Below are 27,784 nucleotides of genomic sequence, written 5' to 3'. Positions count from 1 at the left end.
GACAGGGAGTAAAATTTATACTCTTAGAAGCTCCCCTAATATATTTTTCTTTTTTCCAGCCAAGATGAAATTTCTGCTGTTGTATCTAGTGTGCCACTGGGTACCAACTACCTTCGGAGAATGGTCAAGTTGATTCACCATAAACTGTTCACATAACCGGGGCTTCTGATGATTTACTGTCTTTACACTCACAACTCTAGTCAAACTGGATGTCCTTGCTTTCAGCTTTACAGGAATTTCCAGCTGATTAATTTCAATATTGTTAACTGTGAAACAGAATTTCAGTGTTTTATAGCTTCCTTTAGTGCTTTGAGAATCCAATTTAGCAATTGATTTTGATGTTGTCTAATATTTAAAACACTGGAATAAGATTCCAGTTGAGATGCCAAACTTCTCTTGTATGTCAAAGCATCCTGAGGAAATGGAGAAGGCTCTGGAGAGCCAGGGAGGAAGGATTTCACGTGGCTTTCATAAATCTGTCCTGCTTTTCTCCTTTTTTTTTTCCCCCTGGTTCTTCCAGTCACTGCTAACTGTGGTTCCTTTCATTACATTCTGTCACAGGCAAGCTCATGTAACCCCTTTAATTTTGCTTTGGCTCTTGTAAGGGCTTATGTACTGCAGCTGTCTGCATCTTCCAAGGTTTACAAGACGGGAAGTTACTGCCACTAATGTTAGCTTTGTTAACCCCAAGATAATACAGCTAGTTTAATCAATTAGCTGACTAGACTGCCTCCCAAGTCACAGAAATAAAACGTTCCACTGATTCATGAAATTATAACATATAAAATTAAACAACGTGCACACAGCTAGGAATTACCTTTAGAGAAGGTCCCTGTCTCTAACCATCCATTTCTGTAATGTAGCACAATCCAAAGCCACCAGGTTCAAACTGGGAACTTGCCCTTGTGGATCTCAGTATTCTAATTATTCTGTATATAAACCCTTGTAAAATGCAATGTTGTGAGGCACTTACTAAGGCTAAGTTTGGTATACCACAAAGGGACAGGAGAACTATAGATGTAAATAATATGTTTTTGTTTTGTATGTTCAGCAGGTTACCTGGTATAAGGAGATGTTGAAAAATGTTAGGTCTATCAGGCAAGGTTCTACTATTGGTCATTCTGTTGCTGCTTGCTTGAAAAACACCTTTTCCTTGGAGAGAAACTCCATGTCGTCTTTCATTAAATAGATAAATCTTCTTCTGCTTGAACAGAATCCCAAACTGAATTTGTTCTTTTTAGCTGCAATATTGGTAGAAATGGCTATAGTAGATCCAGCAAATCCAGTTAAATGTACTCCATCCCACTTAAAGTACTGTGATATGCGCTGATGTCTCTAAACCAAGCAGCTCCTTTAAATATATTTCAGTCAAATTTAATCGTGTTCTTAATTCTTTCATTAACTTCCTAATAATCCTTTTAGTAATTTTAATGAAATTCCTACCCATAGCCTTCTTGCCTTTAAGGCTACTTTATAGCAATTACTGTTTTAAAAAAAACATCATCCATTTATATTTCTTCCACGTACAGTATTGTTTACCTCCTCTTCCTTTTTTTCCAAACCTTTAGCAGAATAAAGAAATATAGCCTTTGCTTAGCAAACATGGTTGCTTCTTTTAGCTTTAATTTATCTGTTGAATGCTGTGTAGAAGTTGATACATACATTTCCAGAAATTGCTGTCTGAAATCTTTTCTGCCTCCAAAGTTCTTGTAAATGGACTAGAGCGCAGAATGAGTATTGTAGCAAACTTGTACATGGAGACTAAATTCTCCAGTGTCAAGTTAACAAATTTCTGGAATACTTTCTGTATACCCTAGAACGTTTCAATTTAATCTGACTTTGCGATGTAGCAGCCTCCAAGTTGTTGGGAGCTGTTGTGGTTATGGCCTGTTTGTATGGTGTTGAAGGATCTAGCATTTCTCAGCTCTCCACTCTAGGTGCCTGACAGTTTCTATATGTTTGTAAAATATAAGAATTTTAAAAAGTGCTTTCAGAAGTGTAAACACTGAAGTTTTTTATAAAGTTATTTGGGTTTTTCAATTTTCCTTCTATAAGGTAAAAATTAATTAAAAGTTTAATAATTGATATTTTCTCACATTTATCAAATGAAAAAAGAAAATGACTAACAGACACTCCAGGTATTGAATTTGATTTGTCTGAGAAAATACCTACTAACATTGGAATAATTGTTGGTGATCTAAAAAAATAGAGCAATAATATCTGATGACACTTTCGTTTCTCCTGCATATGTTCTAAATCACCTCTATTCCTTATAGAAGACTTTTATAGGAGAATAAATATTTGAAAAGCAGAAAAAAGACTTCAAAACCAAATTGGCAAAGGATTCAGATGTAGCACCTGGTTTCAAATTGATGTCTCCTATTTTTAACCAGCAGAGAGTGCTGTTGCAATACTTCATAAAGCATTATGTTGTATGACAGTAAACACTTGTTGGAGATGACATTAATAATCTCAGAAGACTGCCAGATCTCAGATCATGCATTCTGTATTTCTGGAGAAGAGCTGTCATTGTCTGCTGTGGATGTGTGACTTGGCGTTAGAGAAAATATGCACCTACAGAAAACTGAACGCAAGTATGGTGTAAGTAAAGCAGTACCAGTTTTTAAATGTAACTGTTCATAATGGGCACACTTACATCAACTCCTCCAGTATTTTAGGAGCTGATGTTCACAGCATTTATCATTCAAAGGTAATTTTTAGATTTCTTCAAGATTTCAGACTATACCTCTCAAGATCGCAAAGAATTAATGACGTCCACTGAGATAATATACAAGGTCTGTTCAAAAAGTATTGAGACTGAATGTGTATTTGTAGTGCAAAGTATTGGGGGGGGGGGTGGCTTTGTTGCATGTCTGGTCATGTTGGGACTCCTCTGGACCAGTTTGCAGCTCGTAGTGTTTCCCCAGTTTTCTGTGGCCAGTGGCTGAAGTAAGATCGTTTGTGTCTCGCATCCCCTTTCGTTCTGTCAGAGTATCCAGAACAATGCGTGTGCATTACATTTTGCATGAAAATCAGGAAAATGGCAAGTGAAACATCTGAATGACTTAAAATAGCATTTGGTGATGACGCTGTGAGATGTGCAAGATTTTTTGAATGGTGGTGTCCTTCTCTTGATTTTAGAGGAGGACAATCATTGGTCAAAAGTGGTAAACATTCCAGATGCCCCTCAATATCATGAAATTCTGAAATTGTGGCAGCAGTTTGCAGTTTGGTTCAAAATGATAGGTGATTGACTGTCCAAGAGATGGCAGAAGAAGTTGAAATTTTTCTTTGGTTCATGTCATTCAATTCTAACTGGCGATTTGGGAATGAAACTACCAGAAAAGTGAGTGTCTGACTCTTGGATGTTTTACCATGACAACGCACCTGCCCACTCAGCACAGCTTGTGAAGCAATTTTTAGCTAAATTTTAGCCAAACACTGTATCCCACTAGTGCTGCAGCCTGCATATTCACCTGATATGGCCCGATGTGACTTTTTTCTTCTCTTCTGTCAACTCAAGAAAACCTTGAAAGGAAGAAGATTTTGTGATATGTAAACTAGAAAAAAAATGTGACTGAACAGTTTTTAGCGATTGCACAAATTGCTTATCAAAGGTGCTTCCATCAGTGGCAGAAACGTTGGGAGAAATGTGGCTGCAGAAGGAGCATACTTTGAAGCAGATTAAGCTGAAACCCCTGTAAATAAAATATTTTATTTCCTACAACATCAGTCTTAATACTTTTTGAATAGCCCTTATACGTCCTAGAATTATGTTCATTTTCAAGGATACATTCAATTAGAACCCATTTTCCAAAGATTTTCACACACGCAGTTGCACTTCTTAGGTCCATTGTTTAGTCATGGCATTGCATGCACAATTCTACAAAATAAGGGTTAGCAACTTCCGGACCATGCCTGTGCTGGGGCTGAGTAATCAGTTGTACCAGGCCTGGGGAGCTGGAAGCTGTGCCCTTGCTGCTGCTGCTGCTTTTCTCTGCATTCCCTTGCTACCCACCCCTCTTTCCCCCCCCCCACCCCAACTAAGGCTGCAGTACAGGCACAGCTTCCAGAAGGGAGCTGTGCTGAGGCTGGAGTGCTGGAAACTATGCCCATGCCACTACTGCTCCTCCCCCTCCACAAACCTACCATGTTGAGTGCAGGTTCTAGCCAAACCATGACTGCATGGGGGTGAGAGGAGTGGGCAGTGAGGAGGAGCAGCAGCATGGAAGTAACTTCCAGCTCCCTGGCCCTGGTGCAGCTCCTCCAGCTGGAAGCTGTGCTCACACTGCAGCTCGTGAATGGAGGCTGGGAGAAGCATCAATGTGGGCCCAATTTCAAGAAGCAACGTGTGGCTGTGGCAGGGGTGCAGGGCAAGCACCCCACTGCTGAGGTGTGCAGAGCAACCCAGACTGGGACCTGGTTGGTCTGGCTTACAGCTTAAAAAAGGTTGCCAGCCCCTGCTATAAAGTATCTGAGAAAATTATAAGCCTCTGCCAGCTTGGGAGTAATTTCTTTGTATAGGTAAATGCAGAAAACATTTAACTCCTATCCATTCTGTTTCCAGTCTTTACACCCCAAGTGAATCAAATTCATACTGGATTAAATTATCTAAGTAGCACATGATTAAGGCCCTTTCATGCTCTGTTATAAATTCTCTGGCTTTCATGTCCCTACCCTTAATTGTCACTGGAAGCTTCTGAAAATCTGATCATAGGATAGAAGCACTGTAGATGCTGTCTGTTGCTGCTCCTGTGTTATGTTTTTGCCTTTGGTCATTTACATGAGTGCCAAATGAAACCCTGACATAACAGAATAGGGGTGCTTGACCTCGGGCCTGTAAGACCATGTCATCTGGCCCCTGAGTCTCCCTACAGGTCCAGAAATTATGACAGCAGGAGAGCAGTGGCAGCATTAATTGTAGGTCTCTTGCTGTGAAATTTCCAGACCCATGGGGAGCCCCACAGGTCAGATAGCATGGCCCTGTGCACTAGATAATACCAACCCACAGCCAGAGCTGGTGTGTGATGTTGGACCAGCATGTGGTGTCAGGCCAGTAAGTGCAGCTGGGCCAGAAACCTATATCATACCCATGGACTGACCCTGTATGCCATATCCAACCCATGGACTGGCCACTTACCACTTCACGTGGCCCACATGCCAGAAGGTTGAGCATGCCTGCAATAGAGCAAGCAACAAGCATACTGATCTAAATTACTGACAAAACAAAGACAACCTGCTTTGGTATTGGATATACATCTGTCCTGAATAGAAGCTAGAGCAGCACATTTTAACCAGGGCTGTGAGATCCTTAAGGAACACCACTGGTTGTGAGGAGATAAGCAAAGCTCAGTGTCATTAATAAATTGTCTGTAATAAACTAGTTTTCAAATGGGGTGCTGCTCAATTTGCAAAAGGTATGGAGGGGTGCCTCGAGTGTAAAATAGGTTGAGAACCACTGAGCTAGACTAAAAAGCCTAAACTTGCCTGTGCCTCTATTCATTTGGGTCCAGTGCCTCAGGCACTTGGTTTCTCAGCTGCTTTGTTGCTCACTACATTTTTTTCAGAACCTCATCTTCGTAAAATGCACTGTAATCTCTCTCCTTGCAGCTCCCACTTGCTTATTTTAATTTCACCTGTAGCTATGGAAGCTACTAATATTTTTCTTCAATATAAATCATTATAAATAAAATTAATAATTCATAGGAAGTGTGGAAGGAAAAAGCCTCCCCTCATAAGGGGATACTGCAGTTATCTCTGAACAAAAAACCTGCTTGAAATCAAATTCTCCAGTATATCCAATTATTTACGTTTCTGTACTTAAGGCACACAGCTCACTTAATATTCTTAAAACTGATTTATTCATATAAACTAAATTGTATGTGGCACCGTCTCAATCAAAGTCCCAAAGCCCTTAAAAGCATTTTGCAATCCCTCTATTCAGTGAATGCTACCATTTCTCAGTTGAGAGAAATGGTTAGCCATGTTAGTCTGAAGTTGGGCAGAAGGCAGGGTAAGGCAGCACCTTTAAAGACTAATTCAGAGGCATAAGCTTTTGTAAGCAACAGCATCTGATGAAGTAGGCTGTTGCCTTACAAAAGCTTATGGCACATTGTAACCAACCTGCCCCCTGCCATCTGGTAATGCCACATAATCTCTCTACACTTTACTAGCTACATTCTAACACCAGACCAGCTTCCCTCCTTTCCCTCCCCACAGCCACCTGTCTTTCACCTATTGTCTTCCATGGCCTCTGACAGTGGCGACACGCAGGGAGTGCACATACAGCCCTGAGAGCACTGGTGCACCCCCTCACAGCCAGTGTTCCTGGGTAGGGAGGTGGGGCAGGCAAGAGCGCTAGTGTTCCCTCTGAGGGCACCACTTGGGGAGTGGGGGAACCAGGAGAAGCGGTCCCCCCGCAGCCAATTGTGCTCACTTGGAAGTGCCAGCGGCACGTTGCTGCCACTTGCCAGTTGCAGGGAACTGACTAGCTGGCCCAGTCGGTCACTGGCTGCTGGGGGGACAAGTGCCCTCCCCCACAACTCAGAAGGCACTAGTTGCCCATGGCCTCTGATTCTCACTGCCATGCATTTGCATTTTTCACTGACCTGCATTTTGAATATTGCCTTCTGTCCCACCCAGAAGAACACAAAACAGTACTCCCTATGCCTGAAGAAGAATGTTTGTGCCTGAAAGTTTACAAAGAACAATTTTTCCAACTATTTAGTTGGTCAAATAAAAGAGATCACATTTACCCAAAGAACTTTTGTCTTTAAACCAGTTAACTTCCAAGGTGCTACCCTGCCCTGCCTTCCATTTCTAAACGTACTTCCAAATTCCCAACCACACTCTATCCTTGCTGGTTTAAAATAAACCAGACTCCTCCAGCATCCTGGCATGCTGCCTGGGCAGGGCAGAGCTCTCTGTTCCACAGCAGGGCTAGCCCCTCCCCTCTGCTCCCTGGCTGGAGCTCCCACAGAGACTGTAGACACAGCAGAGTCTGCCTGGCTTCCCCCTGCCCTATGCCCCCTTCCCCCACAGCTTGCTGTTCAAGCAGGGATTCTCCCCCCTCCCTCCCATTTCCCACAGCAGGGACCCCAGCCCTGCTAGATACTGCTGAGAGGTGTCTCTGTGCATCTCTCTCCAACTTCACTGGGGCAGGCAGACAGCACAGTGACTGCGTAGTCTATTTGGAGTTAATCAACAGGTCAGCCGGTAAGCTGTTTAAGAAGAGTTTGAAGTAATAGGTCAGGGACAGACATTGCATAAACCATTTGAGCCAAATCAGTTAAGTCTGATACTATATTCAACCAAGTTTATGTGCACTGAACATCTGTTCTGTTACAGGTTTAAACCAGTTTCTGATCACTTAAACCAGTTTATAGCTGTAAGCCACCTGAAGCCCTCCAGCCTGTCTAGAGTAGCTGCTTCCAGCAATAAACTGCTCTTAACCTTTCCAGCCCAGTGACAGCTGCTAGGATGAATAGCTTAGGTGTTGGGTAACCGTTGCCACAAATTTACTGTTCTCTCAGCTTCTAGCCATGGGGTCAGCAAAGTTCAATAATGAGTCTCATGCATCCATGAGACCCTTTTCTTGAATTGGGGATTGACCCTTTTCTTGGGTTAGGAATTGCTCAGATATAAAAGGAAAATGGGCTTATTTTTTGAGCAAGAAAGATAACTAGGTCCTCCTTTCTTTCCCGTCTTCCCTGCTTGCAGCCCATTTCCTCAAGCTAAAGATCTGTTTTCTGTGTTGCAGAGTTTTGTAAATAAATACGTTTGCCTCTTGCCTTACCTCCAAGCCTATACCAAGAATAGCACGAGATAGGCAAGGCCTCATGATCAAAAATTTACTGTGGAAATGGTGCTTTTGTTTATACATGTTTTAATATGGGTGGGTGACGATCAATAAGCAGGTCCTGCAAGCATCAGAACTTATGAAATCGGGCAGTTACCATTTTAAGATGACTCCTGCCAAATGCACAGCAGACAGTTATGTTAAGCAAGGTGACTTAGGCCTCAGAATTATAGTTAGTAGATCAGGTTACCTTTTCAGTGTCACATAAGTGTAGGTGCTACGTTACAAACAAGTTAAAGGTTTCTCCCTTTTGTTCGGGTGCTAAAGTGCAGTGGTATAATACAAATAAATGATGAGATGAAGGCAGGCAGGAATAGGGTAAATCTCAAGTAGAGAGCAACGTCTTTCAGTCCTAATTCAAAACCATTAGGAATTTATGAGAGGAAACCTTATGACATTTTAAAACTTGTAAAGCCTGGTTGTTAGGGTACATGAAGTGCTGTTTGAATATATTAAATTCTAGTTTGATTTCTTCAGTTTTTACTACTTAAAATGAGACTGGCCTTCCTAAAAATCTTTTAAATCCTCTATCTGTATAGCTCTTACTATAACACGTCTCCACACCTGGCAGACTGCCAGTACCAAAATAGATTAAACAAACATTTTAACAGAAAACCTAAAAGCTGTGCTGATTTTTCTAACAATCCTACCCCAATTAGGCAGTGCTTTGTCTGTGTTGAGACAACTTCCTGTTGGTATCTTGAGTAATGTGGTGCCATTATATTTTGTCCTAATATCCTGCTTAGCAGCAGCAGATGAAGAAGCAGCCACATAAATCTTGGAAGAGGCAAGGATTTTTGTGGGTGATTATGTGGGTTTTATGTGACCAACTGCATGGCTGGGATAGACTTGTAGGGTGCATCCAGATGACTGCAGTTGTGCAGTATCATAGAATCAATGAGTCAGAAGGGACCTAGACAGATCAAGTCCGACTGGCCGCCATGGGCAGGAAGGAGCACTGGGAGTGGGAGAAGTCATAAGATCCCAGCTAGGTGCCTATCCAGTCTCCTCTTGAAGATTTCCAGCAGTATACGGTGCTGAAAACGTTCTCTGTACTACAAGGGCACACTGCGCCAGTCTCTTTTTCTGTGGTTTTGGGGTTTTTTTGTTTTTGTTTTTTGGGTTTTTTTGTTTTGTTTTTTGGGGGGTTTTTTGAGCCCTGGATATCCACGGGTCACAAAAAGATGTGGCTAGAAAAAAAAAACCAAATCCAGAGCAGCACACACTTGGGCAGCAAGTGCTGCTGAAAAATGGAGACAGGCTGCCTGGAGCTGTGCTGCAGCTGCCGGACAGATCCCATGCAGCAGAATTGCTATGGCTGTAGCCCCTAGAGGTCCCCAAGACAGCAGGTAAGGCCATGCAAGGTGGGAACCAAACATACACACATGTGGATGTGCCCATGCAAACTTTAGAATGCGTTGCAGATAACCTAGTTATCTGATGGAGTTTGATCCTAGTGGCTGGCTAGATTGTCTCTCAAGTCACAGAAGATAAAGCTACTGCTTCACCAAATTATAACGTACAAAAATCGAACAACATGCTCACAGCTAGACTTCTAAAGGCATTCCTATCTCAAACCAGTGACTGCTGGGATGCACCACAATCCAAGACTACCATGATCAAGCTGGGAACTTCCCCTTGTGGAACGTTGTATTCTAATTATTGGTATTTGCCAGTCACCAGATGAAGAATACCTTGCATGTGAAAGCTTGTCTAAGTGTATCCCAAACAGGAAGCTGGTTCAATAAAAGATATCGCCACAAAAATCCTTGCCTCTCCTATAGCTCCTGGACCATTGTGACTACATTGCTCCAACACTATCACATAAATCTTGTTCATCCTAAAACATACATCAGGAAGAACTTCATGGTAAGTGCGGCCAGTATTTGGAGTGGGCTTCTAAGGGAAGTGGTGCTCTCCCCTACCTTGGGGGTCTTTAAGAGAAGGCTGGATAGGCATCTGGCTGCGTAGGCAGGGGGTCGGATTCAATGATCTGGTGAGGTCCCTTCCAACCCTAGCATCTATGAATCTATACATCAATGACGTGAGTATTCCTGTTGAACTGCACCCTGATGTGTCTGTCTTTCTTCTTTCATGAAACTTTTTATGTAGAAAGTATGAAATAGTTTGAGCATTCTACCAGATGTGGATGTGATTTGGCTACTGCAGGAGCGGTGTAGAGGACCCTTTAACTGGTTCATTTTGATGGACTTCTCTACATGCCCACAGAAGAATGAGGTTGCATGCTGTGCTCTGCAGTGCAAAGGGCAGTCACGGGGAGGAGGCTTAACCTGTCCCATCCCACGTGGATGCTTTGGTCACCCTCCAGCTCCCCTGTGCAGTATTCATTTTCATTTCCACTTGGAAGAAATGTGACAGTCTTTGCATTCTCCTCTGCCCGAGGAGGCTGCGTGAGCCTGGAAACGCGCAACTAAAGACACTTTTCTGCAACCGTCTAGGTGGTGTAATAAGAGAGATCGCCTCTACCTTGGTCAGTGGTTTTACTTGAATTCAGCGATTTCCCTGCCCCAATCCTAATGCCCTCCCTCGTCTTCACAACCTTCAGCTCTAGGTTGTTAATCACTTCCACGCTCTGGGCATCCGTAAGGCTTCCCGGCTTGCTCAAGCTGATCCCCGGGACGCTTCCCTCAGCCTCCGCCTGGTACGGCTCCCCAGCCAGAAGCGCCGCTCCAGCTCGGGCAGGAAGGGCACGTTCAGAGGCCACTGCCATCCCCCGGACTCGGCGCGCGAGCTCCAGCTCGCCGGAGGACACACAGGCGCACGGAGGAGCCACGTAGCCAGGACCCCGCCCTCCCCGCTGCGCATGCGCATGCGCAGGGCGAGGAATGAAGCCCCGGTAGCGTGAGCAGGGGTCCCGCCCACACGTGTCACGTGACGCAGTGGCGGGCTCCTGCGAACCGGGCGGTGGCCGCCAACAGGCCTGAGCGCGCGCGGGTGAGGTGAGGGGAGGTGAGGGGAGCGACCGCGGGGAGAGAGACTGGCTCGGCCCACGTGCGGAGCCCCTAGGGGAGCCGGCTGTGCGCGAACCGCCGCCGGGCCCCAGCCGGGGCTACTGGGCCTGGTTTGAACGGTGTCCACAAGCCTAATGAGGTGGCGTTACATCACGGCGGCGCTTTGATGTCAATAAGTAAACTCATGTCGCGTGCCTGGGCCTCGCTTGGGGTCCAATGGGCCGGTGCAGGCTGGGGGGGTCCAGGGAGGGGTGGAAACACCGGGAGGAGAGAGAGGGGGTCGCGCCCCCTGTGCTGGGGGGTGTCAGCTCCTCCTGCCTCCCCGCAGCCCCTGTCCTTATCCCCGAGGCCCAGGGAAGGCCTCGTCCCCACTGGGTAGGGACCTTGGTGCAGGGCAGTAGCAGAAAAGGCTGTGAGCGGGGCAGCTGCTCGATGGGTCACAGGACTGCAGGGCAGGCAGGGCCTGGGACAGACTCTTCAGTCATGCTGGATGGGCCCTCTGAAAAGGGGATGGGCCAGGTGACTGGGGAGGTCCCTGCCCACCTCCTTTGCTACAATCTTGTGGTGTCATGGCTAGGTCCCAGCTCGGAGGTAGGAGGTGGATCAGCAAGCAAGTGGTGGCAAGAGGCTCTTCCACCTTCCTCAGAAGTGCCTGTTCCTGTATCTAGTGGACATCGCCTCTGAACTAGCATGTGGTAGTTCTCACATTCCTGCAGGCACGTCTCTGACTTCAGGTGGGGTAGTCAGTGTGGAGATGCACACATAGCACCTGCACCCCCACCAAACTGTCATTCTGCCATCAGTAAGACGAACTGATGGCACTGGCCATGTCATGCATGGAGTGATCTGTTTTCCATCACAAGTCCTTGTGTCCTTACCTGCTGCAGATTTCTGTACCGTGCCTCTGCTTGATATTTAACATGTCAATCTAGATCTATGAAGCCTCAAAAGAAATGGCAGGGGGGAGGTGCAGCTAGGGGGAAATTGCCATTCTAGCTTTATAGCTTCACTGTAAAGAATGAGTATTGATACGGTGCAGTTTGGCAGTTAAGTTAGTTGCATGAAGACCACCAACGTCAAGTATGATGTTGAAGTACAGTCTTGATTCAAATCTTCAAAGTAATCTTTTACTGTGACAAGGAAACTTCATGCTACATGGAGGCTCAAGTAGTACTCTGTATTGCTAAGTAATCCTATAAAGACATTTTTGATATCATGTGGCTCGTGTAGATTTAAAAAGTACTTTAGAATTCTATGTTTAATCCCCTGTTATTTCTTATTAGAAGACCTGAATGTTTTTTGGTAAGCTGCTCTGTGGAGAGAAGAGTGCCCATAAATGAATGATTTATTCGTTCAAAGATGCAAATAATTAGTATGAGCTGTGTGGGGTGGGAGAGACCTAGCATATGGTATTATGAAGAAGCTGTTAAAGAAGTGTTTGGGTGTGGCATTGACGGAAGAGAGACTTGTTTGAAAATTTTTTTTTTAGGAAGGATTTATTGAAGACCTGGTGTAATGGCCATGCAAATGCAATATGAAGCAAATGCAGATACATCAGCAGAGGAAGAGAGCTTTGGTCCGCAGCTGATATCTAGGCTAGAGGTATGGAATGAGTTGCTATGTGAGGAACAAGCTGCCATGCAAGCAGCGAAACAATTCTTCAATGAGAATTGTATTTAGGAGTGGTCACTAGTTTTGCCTAGCTAATTTTTGTCAAAAAAAATTCCAGTCCCAAAGTGTTACAGAAAGCATCAAAGCTTAACTTGAGGTGTATTTAATGTGAAAGGTGGACGAATGCTGATCCGTGGTTTATATAAAGTACATCAGAACAAAAGTAAATCAGCAACTGTTAGCAAAGAGGTTACATTCTGTACCACACTGTGCAACTAACGTGCTGAATACCTTGTCTGATGATGGTCTCCTTTTCTTGAACTTATTTAAAACTTCATTAGTAAAAATTAAAAATCATAGTTATTTACATGGCTTTGTATTACTACTCCTTCTGTGTCTAGATAGCCAAAAAGAGAATCACGTATGCTTCCTATTATATGTTATCTTTGGTACTGATAATGACCTACACAAACAGTGCGTAGTGTAAAGGAGAATTTATAGGGGGAGAACAGTCTATTCAGCTATTTCTGGGTGTAACTGAATGAGGAATTCGGTATTCTTTTCCTCGATCCAGTCCTTACAGAAGACGGTTAGAAAGCTTCTAGGTCTTCAGTGTCTCTTTCAAAGCATTGTACCTACCATAATTGTTTTTTTATTCCTTTCAGCAATGTGGTATAAATGCAAACGATGTGAAGAAGTTAGAAGAAGCTGGATTTCACACAGTTGAGGCTGTTGCTTACGCACCGAAGAAGGAGCTACTTAATATTAAAGGCATCAGTGAAGCGAAAGCTGACAAAATCTTGGTAATTACATTTGAATGAAAGGTTTATGTACCTGTAAAGAATTTCAGAACTGTACAACTACTTACCACAATTTTATAAAGTGACTAGCGAGGTTTGAGAGGCTGTGTTTTGGATATCCAGCTTTTTCTGAAACGAGGCCCCTTTAAAACATCACTAGTTGTATATCCGTGAGTGCTAACTGCTTTTTCAAAACCTTCGATCATTTTATACCTATTTAGAAAGATGAGTGGAGGCGAGAGAAGAATTATGCAGATTTATTGATACTGAAGTAGAATCCGATTGGTTTCTCAAGTGGTGGGGAGTTAGCATTATCACTGACTACTAAGATTGTTGTCATGGAAAAATGATGAAGTCTATAACTTAGAGAATAAAAATGTACTAAAAAGGCACACTGTCAAAATGCTTTTATTGCTAAATTGAAGTCATTTTTAACAGTACTCTATAAAGTGTTTGTTTATTAAGCTAAATATTCAGGTACTTTTGCATCACTAGGATGCATTCATCTATTATAATGCCAATTTTTTAAAAAACTTATGGAAGAGTTCCTGAGCAGGCTGGGATTACTAAAACCACAAAACCTTTTTGTGGGGAGTTGGAAGAGGCAAATAATTATTTCCCCATGAAAATGATGGCAATGGCAAATAAACACCCTTAGTAGGCTATTTCTCTAGCCAGTATTGCTAAACCCATACAATGGCAGTGTTGGTCCAGCTGTAGTGAGAACATTGTTTTGTGGTTCTTTATCTTAAGATGTCTATGTTATAATGCCAAATGAGTCATGAAGCAGTCATGACAATTGAATAAAAAATGTGGGTAATCTCCTGCATACAGATGTTGTTACTTGGAAGCATTAGATCTTTGAGTTTGCCTTATTGGTTCACGTTGTGGCACTTGCGTGTCTCTCTGAATCTGTGGGCTAGGTACAATAGGCAAGAATGCAGTTTGGTGTCTGTTCTTTTGTGATTGCAAGTGAACTCTGATTTCTTATACTGCATAACATCTTGTACTGCATAACAACCTAAGAAACATCTACTTCACACTTATCAAAAACAAGCTGATAAAATATTTCAACTCAATCTTTTTTTTTCTGATTTGATCTACCTGCTAAAAAGTCCTGGCTTCATACCTGTAGAATAAGATGGTTAATGTTTTGTGAAAACTTCTATTGCTATAAAATAGGCAGAAGTGGTGCTCAGGTTATTTCTTTGAATGGCATTATATGAGGTACAAAGAAGAACATATAGTTTCTCAAGAAAATAAACTAACAAGTATTTTAATTTTAGCACATATAAATATTTCTCTTGGACATGGCGAAGAAAATTCCTGTATTAACTATAGGAGGGGTTAAAACAACTGATGAATCCTTGGTACGCATTTCTTTCACCATACCTAGCTTGGTTTCGCTATCCTTGTCTCTAGGCAGAAGCAGCTAAACTAGTTCCGATGGGTTTTACCACAGCAACAGCATTCCATCAGCGGAGGTCAGAGATCATCCAGATCACCACTGGGTCCAAAGAACTGGATAAACTGCTTCAAGGTGATAAGTCTACTTACCCACTTTTTGAATTATTCTCAGGTACCACTATGTTGTTTCCAGAAAATGTAAGCCTCCTACACCATGTGTGGTATAAGGGGCTTTCTGTTGGTTTAACTTGAATATCCTTTCATAATGCTTCCTCATGATCAGTTCCATTCAGCTGGTACCTCTTCAGAGAAAGTTACAGAAGTAGATCTAAAAGGGAAAGAAACTCCACTGCTCATATAGAGCAGTGTTTCCCAACCTTTTCCAGCCCAAGGCACACTTGCATTAATAAAAATTTTCTGCGGCACACCTGTTAAGGCATTCCCCAGCCTCATACCTATTGTAGCTCATTGCCATGGCAAAATTCCACAGCATACCTGTTTATTGCTGACGGCAAACTTTTGTGCCATGGAACATTGGTTGGAAAACACTTATATAGACTATAACGCCACTCTTAAGACATTTTAATATTCTCCTAGTATTGAATATTACTGATTTTAATGGTTTTTTTAATAATGGGAAAATTAGCTCCTATCATCTCCCTTTCTCCACCTCCTCCCAAAATAAAACCAAAACAAAAGGTCATCCCTATAATTTAGCTTACTTCCCTTCATCAGAACAGTCTTGAATGGGGCTCTATTTCACAGCATTATCAATCCTGGGTATTCAGAAGAGTGGTTGCAAGGAAGAATTCTGAAATATAGATGATCAATTCTAAAATAAAGTTTCCCAATATAGAGACCATGTGATGCCTGAGCCTCTAAAAGTCTGAAATTCTTATTTGCTTATACTCGTGACTTATTTGGAGCCTGTGACAGTGTGACTCCATTTTGTTTCTCCTCAAGGGGGAATAGAGACAGGGTCCATAACGGAGCTGTTTGGGGAATTCCGCACTGGGAAGACACAGCTGTGTCATACACTGGCAGTAACCTGTCAAGTGAGTATTTCATTTTATTAAACTATATGATGCGTCTAAACTCTACCTAATCAAGGCACACTTCCAGTCATCCACATAAACACAGCTACAAAAGTAGTCGAAAAAAAAGTGTATACCTGTAATCTGTACAGTAGTTGCCATCAAAACTGTGACCCCATGGGTTGAACTGGCAACTTTCAGCATCTCGCTGCACTTTTTTACTTTGCTTCTGGGGATAATCTGAGTAGAGCCTGAATATATTTAAATAGGAAGAAAGTAAAGTGATACATCTTGTATGGAAATAAAAAACAAAATATGTTCTGATGACAGAAATAAGAAGCATCCATCTTGCCTCATTCTAGTTCCTTGGGGGGTTTGAAGATAAACTTTTGTTTCTCTCTCAACTGCAGAGAAGTTCTCTCTTTGCCAACAACAGAGAAAAAGAGATGAAGCTGTTCATACTGCGCTCAGCTAATTTCCTTTCTAATTGTATTTTACATATCCAAGCTTACTTAACCTCCTTGGGGGGAGAGCCTCAGTTGTTCCGTATTATCTGAGACTAAATCAATATGGGTAGATACAGTAACTTCAGACGGAATAAAAAGGTTATTTAAATAGGTTGTTTGACATGTTACTTTTTAATGGCTACTCTACCATAAAATATTAAGTGCAGAATGCTCAACTTGACCACTTAAATTAGGGTTACCAAGGGTAGGATGTAATAAAAGACTTGGGTACCTACAACTTAGGTGCTTGGACCCCAGCATGGAATCCAAAACCATGCGTTTGGTGCCTAGGCAAAGAATGCAAGGACCATGGGCTCAAAGAGTGAGCACAAGAGTATTTGCCTACAATAGGAGATAATCCTAAATTTCATTCCCTGCTGCCAGGATTACTGTGGTTTTTTTTAATAATAGTTTTACATTAAACAGTTGTTGGATAAAGAAAACTGGGAGCTGGGACTACAAGGCAGGACTCCATTCTAAATGAGTGCTCTAGCATAGGCTGCAGAGTCTGGTTCTTACTTGTGCTTGCTTTCATGTAACGTGAATTTTGCATTCTTTGCGTCATGGCAGAGTTTCAACAGGAGTGGAAAGTGCCCCTAGCCACCTCTATAGCCTGGTAGTTTGGGAATGCTTCTGGAAGGAGGAAGATTTGAGTTAGTCTACCGCTTGCCTTGCTAAAGAGAAGTTACACTGACCATTAAATATAATAGTGAGTGGTGGCAGCATCACCACCTCTAGCTGCATTTAAAAAAAAAAACCAAAAAAAAAACAAAAACGGGTGCAGTTGTATTTTTGTGAAGGCTCCGATCCTATTGGTGCTTATGTTAAGTTGCTCTGAATTGGATGTCTCGGAAGATTTAGATGCCCCTCTGCCTAGAGCCTGGATTCCAGTGAGGCTCAGGTGGGAGATAATGCCCAAATTCTATTTCTCCTAGTAGGTGTGTAAGTGGGCTTTGACACTGATGTATGATTCTGTTTCTCACTGCTAGAGTCCCTGAAAAACTATTAAAGCAACACATGGGTGGGTCCTTCTTGCTGTTTTTTTTGTTACTCAGTCTTAAGAGTAAGGGGTTGTTACAAAGTAGATGTATTACAGATTTTCAGAGACACAGGCAGGGTGGTATTAGGCACATCTGTGAGATTTGATAGGTGGAGTACAATCTGGTAGTCTTCCTGCTCAGGCAGAACTATTTCTGGGCACGTGCAGAACCAGTGATGTGAGCATCTAGGGAACTTTAGGTCAAAGAGGGAGACATGCTGTCAATTCAAGGGTCTCTGGGATTATGCAGTTACTGGTTGGGTTCTTTTGAATGAGAGAGAGTTTAGGTGCCTACATCTAGAGTTAAGTTTTGCATTAGATGCTAAAGTTCATATTTTGGATCTGGCCCACATGAGCTTTTTGGTGTTTGAAGTATCAAGAAGGCTTTCAAATTTTAGGAGCTTAAATGCTTTTTTGAGCGTTCAGATGCCCTGATTTGAAAAGTATGGTTCTTTCTGTCCTTGGAAGTTTTGTACTTTCCAGTGTCATTATCTCGGCAGAAGTCTGACTTTAGAGTAATGCTAATGCATATGATCTATCAAAGTGTAGAACTGTTAAGTAATTGGGTTTCATTTTTCAAATGAAAAGGCTAAATATGGTGACATTTTTTGCTATTCCCTTTAGCTTCCCATTGACCGAGGCGGTGGTGAAGGAAAGGCTATGTACATTGACACAGAAGGCACGTTCCGTCCTGAACGTCTGCTTGCTGTGGCTGAAAGGTCTGTACTTCTCACTTAAAAATTCCCTAGGTCTTGTTAAAATAAATGCGTGACATTATTGATTTATTAGATTGTCCAGTCATCACCTTGTACATCAGCTTAACTCCTTAAATACAGTCCACTGGAATACTGCAATAAGAACTCTTCTTAAGAGATCTTCCTGTGCTCCAGCTGTCTAGCAACATACGTGCATGGTTGAAATAAGTGTAGCTGTAATTGTTTTGGGCAGACAGAACTTGTCTTTCAAATGTTAGGTTCTTTGTTTTTTTTCCATAAATAGCCCTTATAAGAGCAGTTGATGGTAATTTATTTTTTATTAGCTGTCCCCTTGTAAATCCAGTTTTTCCTTAAGTGCTGTGTGTTTGAAAAACGTTTATCTTGAGCCTTCCTCAGGGCTGCCCAACATCTGAATGATGGGAGGCCACCTGCAGCCTCCCTCATGCCCTGATGTCTTGCCTGGTGGCAGCCAGGCCCCTCTCATGTGAACAGGACACGCAGCCTAGTTCTTCCTTGTTGTGTGCACTGTTTAGGCAAAGCAGGCAGCACACTCCTCCTTCCTGGGGCACCTCCCCCTGCCCTGCCCCCAGTGAATGAGGAAGGGAGAGGGACCCCATAGACCTCTGCTACTGGGGGAGTCTGTGGACTGCATGCTAACCCCTTGCAGGCTCCCAAGACAGCCTTGGCTTACGCTGTTATCTTAGAAACATAAAGGATCCCATATACATTTTTTTTCATGGGACTCATTAGGAACAGGTCCCTGTCAAGAAAGATGGCAAAGCACTTTCTTCAGTATGCTTGAAAAACTGTTAATCCTATTCTCTTCAGGCAAGCAGTTTGATCATGCTGTTACATCCCTCTTAAAGAATTATCATGAGCTTACACACTTGTGCTATAATATCACTGCAATTACGTAGCTTTAGAGGCAACCAAAATATTTTCTGTAAAAATCCTGATTGTTTTAAAGCCTGTATAGCTGGTTCCATTGATGAGATGGACAGCAAGGAAGTTTTTCCTGTGGAACTTTAGAGCTGTTCTGAGCTAAAGCACCATTTCTGCGGTGCTTAGGACTCCGTGGGGACTTGCAGACACTTACAAAACAAAAACAACAACCCCCAAAACAGTGCTTTACTTTAAACTCATTGCATTCCTGTGCCGAGCCCTGCGCATGCCCAAAAGAGAGAGCATGTTACTTCAACCCAGCATGCCCAACAGCCGTAAAGATCAGGTGCTTTAGTGGAGCTTTTTTAGCGCTTTTATCTAATAACTGATTGATTTGAATCAGCTTTAGCTAACAGCGCTAAAAAGCCCTGCTGAAGAACCCTATCCTTACAGATGCTTCAAAGTAACTGTCTGGTTCTTCCAGTGAAAGTACAGTTTTGTTTTGTTTTTTGTTTAACATTCTGCAAGCAGCACTTGTGACTACATTTGAGGTGATGTTTAGATTGGCCCTTACATTTTAATTAACTTGGGTTTAAATATTTCAGTTTCATGGTAGCTAGGGTCAGGAGGGACCTGAACAGATCATCTAGCCTGACCCCCTGCCACAGGCAGAAATGAATGCTGGGTTCACAAGACCCCGGACAGGTGATCATCCAACCTCCTCTTTAATTTGTCCAAGGTAGGGGTGAGGACCACTTCCCTGGGAAGTTGGTTCCAGATTTTGGCCACCCTAACTGTAAAAAAAAAAAAAAAAAAAAAAAGCCTTCTGATCTCCAACATAAACCGATTCTCCATCAGCTTATTACCATTGTTCCTTGTCACCCCAGGTGGTGCTAGAGAGAAAAGGGCTCTACCTATCTGCTGATCATCTCCCCTGATGAGTTTGTAGGCAGCCACCAGGTCCCCCCTCAGCCTCCTCTTGCTGAGGCTGAACAGGTTCAGGTCCCTCAGTCTCTCCTCATAGGGCCTGTCCTGTTGCCCTCTCACCAAGCAAGTGGCCCTCCTCTGAACCCTCTCCATGCTGGCCACATCCCCCTGGAAGTGTAGCGCCCAGTACTGGACGCAGTACTCCACAACAGTGGCCTGACCAAAGTCGCATAGAGGGGGAGTATCACCTCTCTGGACTGGCTTGAGATGCATCTTTGGATGCATGACAAGGTCTGGCTGGCCTTGCTGGCTGCAGTCTGGCATTGGCAGCTCATGTTCATCTTGGAGTCGATAATGACTCCGAGATCCCGTTCCGCCTCTGTGCTTTCAAGAGGGGAACTCCCCAGCCCATATGTCTGCTGTGGATTCCTTCTCCCAAGGTGCAGCACCCTGCACTTGTCCACATTGAACCCCATTCTATTCACATCTGCCCACTTTTGTAGTCTGTCTAAATCTAGTTCCAGACGCTCTCTCCCTTCAAGTGTGTCCACCTCACTGCACATCTTAGTGTCATCAGCAAACTTGGACAGCGTGCTTTCCCACCCCCTCATCCAAGTCGCTGATGAAGATTTTAAACAATGCAGGCTTGAGGACCAAGCCCTGGGGGACCCCACTGCTCACATCTCGCCAAGTTGAGTATAACCCGTCCACCACTACTCTCTGGGTGCGTCCCATAGCCAATTTTTTACCCATCCAACTGTGTAGGCACCAATGCCACAGTCGCCTAATTTATTGATGAGGATGGGGTGAAAGACAGTGTCAAAGGCCTTCTTAAAGTCTAGAAAGACTACGTCCACGGCAACACCATCATCCAAGGATTTAGTCACCTTGTCATAAAAGGCAACCAGGTTGGTCAGGCAGGACCTGCCTTTGATGAACCCATGCTGATTGCCCCTGAGCATGATCTCCCCTTCTGGCTCCCACAGATGTGCTCCTTGATGATTCTCTCCAAAATCTTCCTGAGCACCGAGGTGAGGCTTACAGGTCTATAGCTACTTGGGTCCTCCTTCCTCCCTTTCTTGAAAATTGGGACCACGTTAGCCAGTTTCCAATCCCCCAGCACTTGGCCAGATGACCATGAATGCTCATACAGCCAGGCCAAGGGCTCCGCAATGACCCCTGCCAACTCCCTCATCACCCTTGGGTGGAGGGCATCTGGACCTGCAGATTTAAAAATGTTTAGCTCTTCCAGAAGATCCCTAACTACGTCTGTACTGACTGAAGGCTTGACAGAGCTATCCCTGAGATTGTCCCTATCTCTGGTAGGTAGGATGTCCCAGTCCCTGTTCAAGAAAACAGAGGCAAAAAAATTGTTGTCTTCTAGCATTTCACCAACTGTTGGAATGAAACGTCTTTAAAAGAGTAGAGAAACACCAGAGTTTTTAGGACAGGAAACAAAACATACCTTAGCCAACTAAAATGGCAGAGGCTTTTTCAGCCACAAAATATACTTTCTCACCTTGGAATTTGGTCATAAACCTAACCTCTAAACTTGTCATAAGTGATGTAGTCATTATTTCACCTTGTAAGTGACTGAAATCATGGCATCAGAGCAAACCAGATGCCATGCTAGCTGGAACTTCCAATAAAATGAGCACTGTTTCTGGCCTGAAGTATGTTGTATCCTGCCAAAAGGCTGATTTGATTTGAAGTCAGTGGCTAGGATGTTCTACAGAGACCCAGCATAAAACTGTTTATAGTGTTTTCTGCTGCACTTTGGCTAGTCTGATTCAAGTTTGTGGTTCATCAGAATGCTGTGTCTGCTGCTTTTTCTAGAAAACAAAACAAATTTCTATGCATCCATTTCTCTGCCTTAAAAAAGAAAAGTCCTCCTTGCTTGTCTTACAAAAAGCTACAATTTAACAATCTGCAACTAATTGTTTCCCTTTCAAGCAGCCAAAGGGCGTTTACTTCCAGAGGCCCTCCTGTCGGAGAGATTTCTTCAACCCCAGCTTTATTTTAGTCATTCCCATTCCTCAGCTAATTTCTTGTAGAGGTGGGTTCTCTGTCAAGACCCCACATGGGCTGCATTAAATGAAGTAGCTGTAGCTTCTTCCACCATGCTATAGCCAACTTCATAGTATGTTTGGTGTATAATATCACACAACAAAGCTACCAGTCTGTATGTAGCATAAACTTGTGTTCACAGGCCTTTCCATGACTGCTTGGCAAATCAAGGGTTCTTAAAGGCAGCAAACGAGTATAACTGTCTGCTTCCTGACCCACACAGTCCACTTTAAGGAAGAAGGAGGACTAGTAAGTTGGCCTCCTTGCATTCATGGAGTGAAGCAAGCATAAAAAGAACAGCACTCTGGATGTGAGGTTTTCTTGCTGAACTGTAACCACTGTTTTTTGAGTTTTTTACTTGGAGCACAGAAGACTTTTCATGTGGTAGATAGGAGTTAATTACTTTGTAGTTGGCATATCAACTAATAATCATAAAGTGGCACAGATTATTACTACTGCTCATAGCTGACTGAGAGTTAGAAATGGCAGACAGAACGGTAGCCAAAATTCTCAGTGTGCATCATCCAAAGCTATAGTTAGCTAAGGAGTCAGGTTTTTTTTGTAGGGTTTTTTTTGTGTGGTGTGTTGTTGTTGTTAATTTCTGTAAAAAAAAAAAAAAAACCCAAGGGGAAATTGAATGCATTTAGCTGTGAAAAACAGAATTATCTTAATAGGATAAGTATCTGCCTTTTCTGTAAGAGCACCAGAACTTGAGCCCAGATCATTTATTTACTCAGTGTCAGCGTGACTTGTCTGGTTAAATTCCTAGTTTTGGACCAGAGAGTGGAAAGCCACATACCTGGATTTTGAAATATGTCAGACTAAGCAAGCAGTAATAGTCCACTCTTGGAAACTGAGGCCATTCTGACATCCCTAGTGACTGTCTAGGTCAGGGCTGTCCAACTGCCCCATGCAGCCCCTGAAGGGTTAAGTTGTGGCCTCTGGGCTCCTGCCTGACTACTGCTTCCCCCCCCCCCCCAATTGCTTTGGCTGCAGCAGCATCTGGAATCTTCGGGCTCCCCCTCGCTCTGGCTTTTTCTGAGGGGCAGTGCAGCATGGTCGAAGGTGAGCCTGTAAGCATTTCATTCAACAGCTTGTCTAAATCTATCCCAACCATGCAGTTGGTCCAATAAAATAACTGCCCACAAAAATCCTCGCTTCTTGCATATTTCCTAGACCTTCATGGCTACAGCATCACTCCAAGACTACTATTTCCTCATTGCATTGTTTTCTGTTTTTTGATCTTTTTTTTTTTAATTTTAGTGACTAGCTTTTATTTATCTGCAATCTCTCTGTCTTCCGAGGCAGTTCACTCTTGCCTTCAGGTGCATCTACTTGGTAGTTCCTATCAGGAGATATGCAGTATCTGAATTTTTTTCATCTGATATCCTTCCCTAGGTATGGCTTATCTGGCAGTGATGTTCTCGATAATGTAGCATATGCTCGAGGGTTTAACACAGACCATCAGACCCAGCTCCTGTATCAGGCATCTGCTATGATGGCAGAATCAAGGTAACAGTTGACATAAGCAGAAATTATTTATACACTTTAAATGACAACACTGTAAAAGCTGTCGTAACTGCTGAAAAAAATTAAGTTAACTTTCCTAGATGCATTTGCTTTCTTAATTGCCAGACAAGGGCAGCTATTAAAGTCTAGTCATTCCACAGCAGGTGAGATCAAGCCAGTGAATACTGCATTCAGCTGTAAATGCTTCTTAATTGGTATTCTGTCTCTAGTCAAATTCTGCATGATTCTCATAAGAATCTAGCTAGAGCTTCTGGCTAAAGCAGTGGTAGCTTAGATTAGCACCTTTTCTCTGTAACTTGCTACAACCATAGAATGATTTGTAAAGACTAGTTCAGAATCATTTTTAGCACTATTTGTTAAATTCAAATGTATGGAATGGTGGGTTTTTTGCGGGGGGGGGTTGGTTTTGTTTTGTTTAAGAAAAAAGCTTGCAGTACAACCAGTGGATTGTGATGGCTTTGGTTTATAATTAAAATCATGAGTTTCAATTGGAGAGAGAGACCAATTGGAACAGGAAACTTCATTAAAGGCTTGATCCTCAAAGTTGCTGATATGATTTATTAAATCTAGGTGGATTTTTTGGAGCACTTAAGTATATGCTTATTTTCTAACCATATGAAAAATGTTTTGGACTCTCAGGGACTCCACATGTTCTTAACTGGATTGGTCAGTACTTAGCAGCTCACAGGATCATGTTTTAGTGGTACAGAATCCACAGCCTCCATCCTGCTCCATCAGTTCTTAGCCCTTAATTGTTGTTCAGGTCCTGTACTACTTCAGCTTCCTCGTATGTCACAGAATGGGAGTGGACCCCACTGACCTTAACTGTATTATGGAGATTGATCAATAAATTGGGTTAATAAGTACAGCCCCACTTGAAAATGTATTGGGCTGGTGCCAATTCTCTCCACTTGCTAGACCTGATCAGTTCACAATGCCACCCTTAAGGCAAGAACTGATCTAAGTGCCAAGTAATAGTGGCTTTTGCTAGTAGCGCTCTCACTGTTAAAATAAATTAAAGCAGTAGAGGACAGGTGGATTGTCCCTAAAACTAAAATGATGCTACCCAAGATATTTAGATTACTTTTAAAAAGACATTCCCGCAATACAAGTTATACTACTTTAGCAAGATTCCTCATAGTTGGAAGGGGGACTTGCATTGACCTATCTTTCCAGTTCTAACCATGATGTGCTGGGCACTCTACAAACCAAAGACCTGGTTCCTGCCTTGAAATGTTTGAGTCAATAATATGTATATATGATATCCTCTAGGTATGCATTGCTGATAGTGGACAGTGCCACAGCCCTTTACAGAACTGATTACTCTGGCCGGGGTGAGCTGTCAGCCAGGCAGATGCACCTGGCTAGATTTCTGCGGATGTTGCTTCGACTTGCAGATGAGGTAAACTCTCTGTGGGCTCTGTCTCTTTTCATTCTCCATGTAACTCCATTACCTCCTGACTTTTTCCATGGATTTCTTCTTACTGATCTTTCTTCATGAAAGGATTATCTATTTGTTGTTACAGCTATTTCCAGTTGCTTTGTGGTGGGGGTTGAGTAGATCTCATCAGCTCTAGGTACGCAGAGGACTGTCTAGAAAGGAGATCTGGATATTGGAGAGTATCTTTTTCTTGTATACTTGGTAGAAAAGAACTTGACTTTTGTACCTCTTTCCTGCTAGTTTGGTGTGGCAGTTGTTATCACAAACCAGGTGGTAGCACAAGTGGATGGAGCAGCCATGTTTGCTGCAGACCCTAAAAAACCTATTGGAGGGAACATCATAGCACATGCCTCAACCACCAGGTAAAAGACTACAGCACCACTTTTCCCTTGTATTACTGTGCATAGGCCTTTTGGAATTACTGACTTGACACTTGCAATTTTTTAATACAGAGCTGATATAATTTCTTGTCTGCTTTTTCAAAAGCCATGGAAATCTTTGAACACTGACAACTGGCTTTTATTTTTCTTTAATGCAAAAACATTTGTGTAGTATTGTACAGTACTCCTAAAGCTTTGCAGATCCCCCAGTAAGTTGGATCTTGTGCCATCAAAAGCTTAATGTTAACACATTTTTTTTTTTCTCTGTTAGGCTGTATCTGAGGAAAGGTCGAGGTGAAACCAGAATATGCAAGATTTATGACTCTCCTTGCCTTCCTGAGGCTGAAGCCATGTTCGCTATTAATGCTGATGGTGTTGGAGATGCTAAAGACTGAGAAACCCATTCCATTTCATTTGTAACTTAAGTCTTCTGGCCACAGGAGGCTGCATTCTCTTTATGATCCCAACTCTTAGTTGCTACCTTGCAGTTACCATGGAAAGGCTGTCTGAGGAAACTGTCACAGCTTAGCAGATACATCTGGGACGCATCAGGTGCAGCTAACTGGTTGGTGGAATATTTTCTTGGGGCTGCAGTTGTATAACACTCTAACATGGTTTCGTCAGAATATGCAGGGGACTTGTGACCTCCATAGGCATCATTCAACAATAACTGCTGCCAAGTTGGATCCTGAGGTGGATATAATGCAGTAGTGTTGTGACTGCACTTCGCAACAATTCACAATTTTGCAAGGTTCGTGGGTTTGTCAAGTGCGAAGAGTACTAACTTAAACATTTTTCCAGTTTAATGATTAATGACAAAAAAGCAAAACAGTGCTGCAGATTTAAAAGTATAATAATGGTGTTTCAGATTGATCACAATCTATATTTCTTCTACTACTCATTTGTTATCGATACTGCAAATAAGCTGTTTTTTTGTAAGTAGCTATTTTTTTCTTTTATCTCAGAACTGTATGAGAATCCTGCTTTTAATAAAGAGTTGTGAAAAATACTGATTTATATTAGTGGTCTCAGCAAGATATCAGTTAAGACCAGTGGGGTTTTCAGAATTGGCAGAACTGCTTTTGACAATGCATTTTGCCATAGAAATCTCCTAAGAACCAGCTAGTGACTCTGTTCAGCTTCTGAGACTTCATAAGCTTGCAGTTTGAATTTGGTTTGATGTGAGAGAATGTACTTCAAGAAAAGCCGACTTTATGAAGATGGGTGGTGGTGCTGGCTCTCCATTTCCCAGTAGATAACTACTTAGCTTTATTATGTAGCTTCAACTGCACCAAAACGTAAAATGTCATCTTCCCCCCCCACCCCAGTCTCGTTAAGTATTTTATTCTTTCCTCTTTATGTGTTTTTAAAATGTTTATCATCATAGAATGTCAATTATTTGGACCTCCTTGTCTGTTTGCGCTGCATGATTAAATTCACCCTAAATGCAAATCTTCCTGTTTCTAAACCTAACTTTAGATATGATGTGCTCCTGAAATTCTTACCTCCAGTGGTATGAAATTGCTGACCTGCAGACCTCTGGTTTCCTAATGGTCTGAAACAGACTTTTACATCTAGCTGTAAAACCTGTCAGTTTTAAGCACTCAGAGAGTGGAAGTAGAAAGAGGTTTTCAAAAGTACCCAAGCAAAAGTCAGGGGGATATAGGCTCCTGATTTGTAGGGGTGGGCATGTGTGTGTAATCTGTACAGCTGAGCACTTCCCCACCAAAGTCTATGTTGCTTGTTAAACAGGCTTTAACCTTTTTTTTAAATAATAATCCTCCTTAAGAGATGTTAAATACTTAAATAAGCCTGTTGTCAACCTTTCTTTCATCCTTAAAGCAAAACTGACATTCCTTCTGTGCAGCACATAGTTTCATAGTTTCTAGGGTCGGAAGGGACCTGAGCAGATCATCTAGTCCGACCCCCTGCCATGGCAGGAAATAGTACTGGGGTCAGACGACCCCAGCAAGATGTTCATCTAACCTTCTCTTAAACACCCCCAGGGTAGGAACCTGCACCGCTTCTCTTGGAAGTTGGTTCCAGACCCTAGCCGCCCTGACTGTGAAGTAGCGCCTCCTGATATCCAACCTAAACCTACCCTCTGCCAGCTTGTGACCATTATTCCTGGTCACTCCTGGCGGTGCTCGGGGGAACAGTGACTCCCCCAATGCCTGATGATCCCCCTTGACTAGTTTATAACAGGCCACAAGATCCCCCCTCAGCCTTCTCTTTTGGAGGCTGAACAGGTTCAGGTCCCGTAGCCTCTCCTCATAGGGCCTGCCCTGCTGTCCCCTGATCATACGAGTGGCCCTCCTCTGGACCCTCTCCATGCTGTCGACATCCCTCTTGAAGTGCGGCGCCCAGAACTGGACGCAGTACTCCAGCTGCAGCCTGACCAGCACCGCATAGAGGGGGAGGATCACCTCTTTGGACCTGCTCAAGATGCATCTGTGGATGCATGCCAAGGTGCGGTTGGCCTTCCTGACTGCCTCTCTACGCTGCCGGCCCGTGTTCATCTTGGAATCAGTGATGACCCCCAGATCCCTTTCTGCCTGTGCTGACAAGAGGGGAGTTCCCTAACCTGTAGGTGTGGTGCCGGTTGTTCCTCCTG

General features: G+C 43.0%; 2 protein-coding genes across 12 annotated transcripts in view; both read left to right on the top strand.

Moving 5' to 3' along the window:
* Positions 1-2,091, top strand: part of KNL1 (kinetochore scaffold 1) — a 60,671-nt gene extending 58,580 nt beyond the window's left edge. For all 4 annotated transcript variants that reach the window (XM_090033436.1, XM_090033433.1, XM_090033434.1 and 1 more), the window contains exon 26: positions 60-2,091. In XM_090033436.1, the coding sequence (XP_089889562.1) occupies positions 60-156 (97 nt within the window). In that variant the 3' untranslated portion in view covers positions 157-2,091. The remainder of the gene's footprint in view (positions 1-59) is intronic.
* Positions 2,092-10,706: 8,615 nt separating this feature from the next.
* On the top strand, positions 10,707-26,183 carry RAD51 (RAD51 recombinase). Of its 8 annotated transcripts, none has more exons than XM_090033425.1 (11): positions 10,720-10,818; positions 11,408-11,564; positions 12,320-12,432; positions 13,107-13,244; positions 14,664-14,781; positions 15,612-15,703; positions 17,852-17,946; positions 23,218-23,331; positions 24,622-24,751; positions 25,031-25,152; positions 25,442-26,183. In XM_090033425.1, exons 3-11 carry the CDS (start codon positions 12,346-12,348, stop codon positions 25,563-25,565), a joined length of 1,020 nt encoding a protein of 339 aa, XP_089889551.1. In that variant the 5' UTR covers positions 10,720-10,818; positions 11,408-11,564; positions 12,320-12,345; the 3' UTR covers positions 25,566-26,183. The 8 variants fall into 8 exon arrangements, with proteins under 8 accessions (XP_089889552.1, XP_089889551.1, XP_089889556.1 ...); XM_090033429.1 differs by lacking the exon at positions 10,720-10,818 and adding an exon at positions 10,841-11,006 and having other exon boundaries at positions 11,408-11,546; XM_090033424.1 differs by lacking the exon at positions 10,720-10,818 and adding an exon at positions 10,841-11,006.
* The last annotated feature ends 1,601 nt before the right edge of the window (positions 26,184-27,784 follow it).

The sequence above is a fragment of the Crocodylus siamensis genome, chromosome 2 (genome assembly GCF_052110815.1).
Source record: "Crocodylus siamensis isolate JL-2025a chromosome 2, ASM5211081v1, whole genome shotgun sequence".
NCBI classification, from domain to species: domain Eukaryota; kingdom Metazoa; phylum Chordata; order Crocodylia; family Crocodylidae; genus Crocodylus; species Crocodylus siamensis.
This window is presented reverse-complemented; position numbering and strand designations above follow the sequence as displayed.